This window comes from Rattus norvegicus, chromosome 7 (assembly GCF_021556685.1).
Source record: "Rattus norvegicus strain SHRSP/BbbUtx chromosome 7, alternate assembly SHRSP_T2T, whole genome shotgun sequence".
In the NCBI taxonomy this organism is placed as follows: Eukaryota; Metazoa; Chordata; class Mammalia; order Rodentia; family Muridae; genus Rattus; species Rattus norvegicus.
In genome coordinates, this window is record NC_141540.1 from 18,112,952 (window position 1) to 18,122,705 (window position 9,754).

At 36.4% G+C, this 9,754-nt stretch overlaps 1 protein-coding gene across 1 annotated transcript in view; it reads left to right on the forward strand.

The window, feature by feature from the left end:
• Vom2r54 (vomeronasal 2 receptor, 54) overlaps window positions 1-8,537 on the forward strand; it is a 45,261-nt gene extending 36,724 nt beyond the window's left edge. Inside the window, 4 exon segments of the mRNA NM_001099494.2 lie at window positions 357-1,157; window positions 1,814-2,041; window positions 3,449-3,572; window positions 7,609-8,537. Coding sequence (NP_001092964.2) covers window positions 357-1,157; window positions 1,814-2,041; window positions 3,449-3,572; window positions 7,609-8,537 — 2,082 coding nt within the window.
• Window positions 8,538-9,754: the final 1,217 nt, after the last annotated feature.

Genomic DNA, 9,754 nt, shown 5'->3' on the forward strand with positions numbered 1-9,754 from the left:
GTGAGTGAGAGTTATGTGGGTGATGGGCTGCCAGGAGTCTTTTTTTCAGATTGTAGCTATGTACAAAATTAAAGGTAGAGATTTTGATTGCTTAGTATAAAAGAACAACCACAGAGTCAGAGAAATATACTCCCATCTTTTTTATTTTGAATTACGGTAAATAGAATGGATTATACAGCCAAAAATTTAAAGTCCTGAGTCTCTTCCTTAATTTTCTAAAAATACTCAGAAACTTACGTTTGTCATTAGGAAGTGTTGAACAGTTTCATATCTATCACTTCAAACTTTTGTTTATGACATAAGTTGTTTTCTTTTCTTTTTTTAAAATTACAATTCTTGTTCTGTATTTCTTTCAGCTTACTTTTGGACCTTTTAATCATGTTCTGACTGACAGAAGTCAATTTCCTTCTCTGTATCAGGTGGCCCCCAATGGAGCATCTCTATTTTGTGCTATTGTCTCTTTGATGCTTTATTTCAACTGGACCTGGGTGGGACTGCTCACCACAGATGACCACAGTGGTGTTCAGTTTATATCAGACTTGACAAAGGAGCTGGACAAGAATAAAATCTGTATGGCTTTTGTGAGGACAGTATTTTTGCTAGGGGAAGAAATATATAATGTGTCACATGATTTTTGGGTGAATATTCTGGAGTCATCAGCAAAAGTGATCATAATTTATACAGACATTACTTTTATATTTTTTGAAACAGAAAATATCTACAGAAAGTTCACACTGGGAAAAGTTTGGATCACAACCTCAAAATTGCTAGGCTCAAAATATTCAAAATACAATATGTTAAGTTTATCCCATGGTATTCTCACTTTTTCACCTCATCATGGGGAGATTCTTGGTTTCACAAAATTTATACAGGAAGCTACACCCATCAAGTACCCAGATGACAGTTTTCTTCATTTTGTGTGGAGTTTGAGTTTCAACTGCCCACTTTCTGATTGTAAAATCCCGGAAAACTGTATGCCCAATGCCTCTTTGGAATTGTTGCCAGGGAAAATATTTGACATGGTCACATCTGAAGAGAGTTACAATGTATACAATGCTGTGTATACCATTGCCAACAGTCTCCATGAGATGATTCTCAATCAGTGCCAAATTCAACCACAGGCAAACAAAAATAGGAATACCTATTTCCCCTGGCAGGTAATGAACCTTTCATTGTATTGTAATATCGGCACCATAACTGATGTTTTTAAAAGTCCTAAACTAGTTAGAGTAGATTTCTAATTTTTCTTTCAGTAATCTGTTAAAGGTAATATATACTTGGGTACTTAGATATGAAAGTACTCCCATGTTTATGTGGAAGTTTTCATTTAAGGAAACAATTCTTTCTTTGGTAAAAGCAACTGAGATAGGCTCTTTGTAATATCTCTTTAGGAAAATTCAGCTTTTTATGCTCATTCTCACAAAACCTGTTAAATATTCCTGTACAACACTAGACATGTTCTGTTCTCTAATCCATTTCTGATTTCACACCAAACCAAATAAACTCACATTCTACATGAATGCTGTCAAAAAAAAATTCAGAAAATAGGAGACAGCTATATTTAAAGAAATTGAGATTTGTTCACGCTATATTCCTTGATTATTAGTATTGGTTAAATTAGATTGTTCTTTAAAACTGACATTTTAGAAACCAAATTATACTTATTTTAAACTAAGGTGTTCTTTGTTCAACATTATAGAAAAGTGATTTTAAACAGTTCTATATCATGCATTACAGCCAGGAAATAACTTGTGTGTGTAGTTCTATATTCCTAAGAATGTAACTTTTTCATAGTATTTCACATATCTTTTAGCTTCACCCTTTTCTGAAGAACATTCAAGTGATAAATTCTGCTGGTGATCATGTAGTCCTGGACTGGAAAAGGAAGACAGATCCAGAGTATGATATTACCAACCTATGGAATTTGCCAACAGGTCTTTCAGTCTTTGTGAATGTGGGTAGATATTCTCCAAGTTCTCCCCAGGGTCAACGGCTGTCATTATCAGAATATATGATTCAATGGCCCATAGAATTTACAGAGGTGGGTGTGTTCCTTATTTAAAAGAATTTAATGCATGTAAATAATGTATGATTCTGAATTTAGTGACTCTTTGTTGTTTCTGTAGACCCCATCACACTTAACTAAAAATATAAAGAATTGACTGATTGCTCACTCATTCTGGTGGATGTGATTTCAAATATTTTCAATATCATAATTATTTTGTCAATTAAAGCAGGATATGAATTTATAATTTATGGCATCATTGTAACCAAACAGCTGTTAACATGACATAAATTAGAGTTACCCTGGAAGAGGAATGTCAGTAGGGAAATATTTACAAAAACTGTCCTAAGCTAAACCTGTCAGGAGTGGTACAGATACAGCATTTACATAGGAGCACTTTCATTTTGTTTACATACATTAAAATGGGAGAAGTGACAATTGTTCTTTAGTTTTCCAAAAAAGGAAGCTGCAAATGCCATGGTTAATTAGCAAGCAACTATGCAGAAGTCTTATATGGTCTCCATTTTAAGTATTTTCTCAGCTTTCTGACTTGAACTCCTATCCTTAATTTTATCAATGATAAATAGTGAGATGGAAGTGGAAGTTGAAATGAGAATTGCTATTCACACATTGCTGTTGGTGTGTTGTTTTATTACAACAATAAAAACTCTAACACAACTGATGTGCATAGTTGGGCTTTACTTAGGTGTTTGACAAACAAATCAGCAAAGTGAGAGCAAGCTCCTTTTTTTCTTACCTGTCATTATAAGAATGTAGGCAGTAAAATTAATGTGAGGAAAAGATTTTGCGTTTTCCATCAAAGATTGAGGATGAAATCCAAGATTACAGTGATTCATGATAGCATTGATTTTAGGAATTCAGGAACATTTCCTAAAAAATCAGGAATATGAGTGTAATGGCTGCTGCTGACAGGACTTGATTTCCATTTCTATTTATATGCCAAAAATGATAGCACTCATTTTGAGCAGGTTTTCAAAACTTAGTTAATGGAATGTAGTAAACACTTCTCAGAAATGCTGTGTCATTTGTTTTTATGGTGGCATTAACTCATGCAATGCTGACAGACAGACACATGGAAGATAAATCTCCTCATTTGCGTAGCCAGGAATTTCAGGGACACAATCAGTCTGGAGTTCCAACATGCCCTCCTTAGACTTTTTTATAGCAATCTAATATACCCCTTCTTGGTTAGACTTTTAAAAATCTTTACAGGCCTTAGAGAATTTTATAGTCTTAAGACCTGACTTAAAACAGAATGTACATGTATATCATGCTACATGAAAATATTGAGAAAAAAACAGCTAATACCTATAGTTTTAAATATCCAATTTATTAATAAATGATCTGTATTATAAAAACATTCTTTACTTGCACACTGATTAATACACATGCATTTTATACCTCCTATTAAACATATTTCAGATCCCACAGTCTGTCTGCAGTGAGAGCTGCACTCCTGGATTTAGGAAAATCATCCAGGAGGGCAAGCTTACCTGTTGCTTTGACTGCATTCCTTGCCAAGAGAATGAGATTTCCAATGAGACAGGTAAATGACAAGACTCTCAGAAGATTTTCCCTCCTTTCACACTGTTCTGACAAATTAATCTATTAGAAAAAATTAGACAAGAGGACCAAATAGTCATTCCTTTACTTCAGTTTAGCAATTTAAATCGCTCCAGTACATTTTCTTTTAAAACAATACATATGAATGATGTACATTTTGATCATTGTAGGTATTCTTGTCTCAAGAAATTAATTTCTCACAACACACATCAATGTTTCACTCCAGCATAGAATTTAATTGACTGTTCTGAGTTTTGTCTTCATACTCATGAAAATATATATTTAACTTCTATATTTATTTATTCTATTTATTTACTTTACATCTTGCTTAATGCCCCTTTTCTGTTCACCACCTCCCACAATCCTTATTACCATTCCTGGTGTCCCTGAGTAGTTGGTGCTCCTCTGGGCATCACCCCACCCTGACACATGAAGTCTCTGTGGGTCTAGTCACATCATTTCTGAGTGAAGCCAGAAGAGGGAGCCCAACTAGAAGAACATATGTCACACAATAGCTTTTTGGAGACCTCACAGACCCACATAAAGACCATGCTGCACTTCCAATGGACCCACATGTAGGACAGGCTGCACATTTGCTAAATATGTATGGTAAGGCCTTTGTCCAGTTCCTGTGTTCTCTTTCACTGGTGGATCTGCCCCTTAAGGCCCAAAGGTCCAGGTCAGTTGTTTCTGTTTGTTTTTCTGTGGAATTTCTGTACATTTTGTCTCACAATCCTTCCTGCTATTCTTCTATAAGTGTTCCCAGATTGATTCTACTGTTTCAATGTGGGTATCAGCAATTGTCTAAATCAGCTGCTGGGTAGAGTCTCTCAGAGTCAATTTAGAATCCTGTCTACAAGCATAACAGTGTATCATTAATAGTGTCAGGGATTGGTGCTTGCCCATAAGAGGGGTCTCAAGTTGGGCCAGTTGTTGATGGGCCATTCACTCAGTCTCTTCTCCATTCCGGTCCCTGCATTTCTTGTAGACAGAATGCAATTTGGATTTAAGGTTTTGTTTTTAGTTGCTGTCTCTATTGTTTCACTGCATTCCTGCCTGGCTAAAGGAGGTTTTGTTTTCAGATTTCAAATCTCTAATTCTGTTAGTTACAGCTAAGATCACCCCTATTCATTTTGGGTACTTCTCTTTTCCCCAGTATATCCCTTGTACTATCCCTTGAGTCTTTGATCTTAGCCATTCTGATGGGTGTAACATGGAACCTCATAGTTGGTTTGATTTGCATTTCTTTGATGATAAGGATTTTGAACCTTTAAGTGCTTCTCAGCCACTTGAGATTCCTCTGTTGAGAATTCTCTATTTAGTTCTGTACCCCATTTTTAATTTTATTAACTTTTTTGCATTCTAACTTTTTGAATTCTTTACAAATTTTGGATATTAGCCCTCTGTAAGAAGGAAAGTTGCTATGGACTGACCCTGGACTCTGACCTCATAGGTAGCATTGAATATTCTAGTAAGATCATCAGTGTAAGGGGAAGCCATGGGTCCTGCTAAGACTGAACGTGATTGTTGGGGGAAGGGCGGCAATGGGGGGAGGATGGGGAGGGGAACACCCTTATGGGTGAAGGGGAGGGGGAGGGATTAGGGGGATGTTGGCCCGTAAACTGGGAAAGGGAATAACACTCGAAATGTAAATAAGAAATACTCAAATTAAAAAATAAAATTAAAAAAAAAAGAAGGAAGGTTGTTGAGGATCCTTTCCCAACTTTTAGGCTGCCATTATGTCCTATTGCCAATGTCTTTTGCTTTACTGAAGTTTTTAATTCATGAGGTCTCCTTTTTTCAATTGTTGACTGTAGAATGTGAGTCATTGGTGTTCTGTTCAAGAAATTGTCTCCTGTACCAGTGCATTCAAGACTATTTACTATTTTCTTTTCTCTGAGATTTAGTATATCCAATTTTATTTTGAGGTCCCTGATTGACTTGGACTTGAGTTTTGTTTACAGTGATAAATATGGGTCTATGTGCATTCTTCTACATGCAGGCATTCTGTTAGACCAGCACCATTTCTTGAAGATGGTTTCTTTTAACCACTATTTGGTTTTGGCGCTTTCTCTTAAAATCAGATATCAAGTGTTAGAGGTGTTTGGGTTCACCTCTGACTTTGATTTGACTCCTTTGATGGACCAGTAGTTTTCTATTATGAAACCAGTTTTATCACTATTCTTCATAAGTACAGCATGCAGTCAGAAATGTTTCTTCCACAAGTTTTTTTAATGTTTGATATTGTTTTGACTTTTCAGGATTTTATTTGCTTGTTGCGGTAAAAAATAAGAACGGGTGACACTACCACTAGACATTTTCTCTCCTGGGCTTCCTCTGACCCAGGCAGTCAGCAAGCCTTTTACTCAGTGTCCTTAGTGATTTGTTGCCATGCCTGGCATATACATCCCAATTCTCTGGTGGCCCAGTGCATCCAGCCACCACACACTCTCTTGAATTCAATTAAGTCACCACATGAAAGAACAGACCACACAATAACCTCTGATCCAATTTATAAGATATAATTTGCCCATCTAAACAACACAATATCCTATACACACTCATCTCTTAAAACTAGCCATACCAATTTGTATCTATGTGCAAGAAGAATCTAAACATCTGCCATCATGTTCTCCCAGCAACTCCTTGCTCCAACTCTCTCTCTAGTGCTTCTCCCTCCCTTCAAAATTCTATTTTCCTGCCTCCCTTTCTTCTTGTCCAATGACAGGCCTCAATTTATCTTGATTGCCTTCTCTGCATAATGACATCAACCTGCATATTTTTTCTTTGTTTTGGTTTTGTTTGTTTCATATGTAAGTGAAAATTGCTGTTTCAAGGTCTCAAAAGAATGTGTTGGTATTTTGATGGGGTTGCTTTGAACCTGTAGGTCACTTTTGGTAAGGTGGCCATTTTTACTAGGTTAATCCTACCTATCCATGAGCATGGAAGATCTTTTTATTTTCTGGTATCTTCTTCAATTTACTTCTTCAGGGTTTTGAAGCTTTTGTCATGCAGATCTTCCCCATGATTTGTGAGAATTAGAACAAGATAATTTACATTATTCCTGGCTATTTTGAAGGTTGCCTTTTCTCTAATTTGTTTCTTCACCCATTTATCATTTGCATAAAGGAGGGTTACTGACTTCCTTGAGTTAATTTTGTAACTAGACACATTACTGAATTACAAAAGAAACTTATAAAAAATTGAATGTGTCATACATCTGAAACCATGATCAATTTAGACAAAAATCAGTAAACAATGTATTTCTTAAAATTAGATTCATACAACCATTTTGAAATTAAAAAATATTCCATGAGAATTGGTGTAAGGACTGAATTAATTTTTGCTGGATAATTTTGTATTCTCACGACTGAAAAGTATGTGTCAACTATATTGCAAAAATATAAACAAATCACTTCGGTAATAAGAGAAAAAAAACATGGGATAGTGGAAGACAACAAAAATATGTAGTCTTTTGGAAGGTGGTGTTCTGAATGTTTTGATTGTCAATTTGATACAATTTATGTAATGAAACAAAACTACAGTTTAAAAATACCTTCAAGAATTGGCCTTATTTGGTCATATTTGTGGTTAGCAATTCCAGTGGGTTGGCCTAGTACACTATGTGTGGTACAATCTCAGAGGTGAACCTGAGCTACATAATAAAGCATGTTGAATATCACAGTACAGGAAGGTTATACAAAACATCACCCCCATGGACTCAACTACAGCCTTCACATCCTACATTGAGTTCCTGCCTGGTTTTCTCAGTGATATATTTATAAGTTGTATGGTGAAAAATAGCCTTTTCTCCATAATTTGCTTTTGCTAATGGGGCTTTAGAAATGAGTAGAAACCTTATCCAGTGAGATCGTTTACCTTAGAATACTCACTTATTTACACCGAAAATAACAAGTGAGCATAGTTGTAATAACAGTCAATGACTTGTAACTATAAAATATATCAGGATAAAGGAAAAACTTGACCATGCATTCATGACCGAATTCTATTACCCCCAGATATGAACCAGTGCATGAAGTGTCCAGAAACTCATTATGCAAATGCAGAAAAGAGACAGTGCCTCAAGAAAACTGTAACATTTCTGTCCTATGATGATCCCTTGGGGATGGGACTCACAATCATATCTATGGGATTCTCTGCACTCACAGCTCTTATTATTGGGGTCTTTGTAAACTACAGAGATACTGCAATTGTAAAGGCCAATAATAGATCTCTCAGTTACATCCTGCTCATCACTCTCACACACTGTTTCCTCTGTCCTTTGTTCTTCATTGGACTTCCAAACACAGTTACATGTATCCTGCAGGAGAATCTACTTAGACTTCTCTTCACCATAGCTTTATCCTGTGTGTTGGCCAAAAGCATCACTGTTGTCATGGCCTTTCAGATTACTGCTCCAAGAAGAAAGACAAGATGGTTGCTATTTTTAAGGGCCCCAAATTTGGTCATTCCAGTTTGCCTCCTGGTACAAGTGATTTTCACTAGTATATGGCTGGGTACATCTCCTCCATTTGTTGAGATGGATGTTCAATCTGAACATGGATATATCATCATTCTATGCAACAAGGGTTCAGGTCTTGCCTTCCATGGCACTCTGGCCTACTTGGGTGTCATGGCTATTGCTAGCTACATCATGGCTTTTTTGTCCAGGAATCTGCCTGACATATTTAATGAGGCTAAATTTCTGGCTTTCAGCATGCTGGTGTTCTGCAGTGTTTGGGTCACCTTCCTCCCTGTCTACCACAGCACCACAGGGAAGACTACAGTGGTTATGGAAATTTTCTCTATCTTAGCTTCCAGTGCAAGCATTCTAAGCCTAATCTTTGCTCCAAAGTGCTATGTTATTTTGTTTAGATCAGAGAAAAACACACTTCATCAAATCAGGAATAAAGGACATCATAGGAGCAAAATTCTATTTAAGATATAGTTCACATGATTTTTCAACTAAATTGAATATGACTTATTATCTACCACTCCAGTCATCAATTATAAGGCTATAATATGGTGTTCCAAAAATGGCTTTGTGGGTTATGTTCGTCTTACCAGACCTTATATTCTGACTGTGATCTTCTGGAATCACACAGTAAAGAAACCAACTTTCTGAATTCAACTATTGTTTGTCCAGGGCTCAAAATAAATAAATGTGTAATAAATCTTTTGAAACCACTATAATTTGAGATATCATTACATGAACTTGCACTGTTTTTTCTCACTTAATTTTTTTTTCTGTTGAGGTCTGTTATATTTTGGTATCATGATTCCTTTTTGTAATTTAATTATTTAAATTTTATTTTTCTTGGATATTTTATAAATTTACATTTCACATGCAATCCCCTTTTCCTCCTTTCCCATACTCCCTCCTCCCTTTCCCTGCTTTTATGAGGATACTCCCACTCCCACCTTACCACTCCCACCTCAAAGCCCTGGCATTCCCCTACATTGGGGAAAGGAGACTTCACAGGACAAAGGACTTTTTCTCCTATTCATTCTAGACAATGACACCCTCTGCTACATATGAATCTGGAACTCCATGGTCCCTCTATGTGTGCTCATTGATTGTTGGTTTAGTACTTGGGAGCTCTGGTGGGGTCTGGAGAGTTGATATTTTTGTTCTTCCAATGGGGTTGTAAACCCCTTCAGTTCCTTCAATTTTTTTCTCTAACTCTTCCATTGGGGTCCCCATGCTTAGTTCAATGGTTAGCTGCAAGCATCCTCATCTGTATCAGTAGGACTCTGGCAGAGTCTCTCGGGAGACATCCATATAAGGATTCTTGGCATCAACAATAGTGATGGAGTTTGTTGACTGCATAATGGATGGATCCTCAGGTGGGACACTATCTGGATTAGCTTTTTTTCAGTCTCTACTCCATTCTTTGTAACTGTATTTCCTCCCATGAGTATTTTGTTTTCCCTTGTACAAAGGACTGAAGCATCCTCATTTTGGTTTCCCGCCTCTTAAGCTTCATATGATCTGTGAATTTTTCGTAGGCATTCCAAACTTCTGGGCTGATATCTATGTATCAGTAAGTGTACAACAAACACGTGTATGCTTCTTACTCAGAATGATATTTTCTAGTTCCATCCATTTGCCTAAGAATTTTATGTAGTCACTGTTTTTAATAGCTGAGTAGTACTCCATTGTGT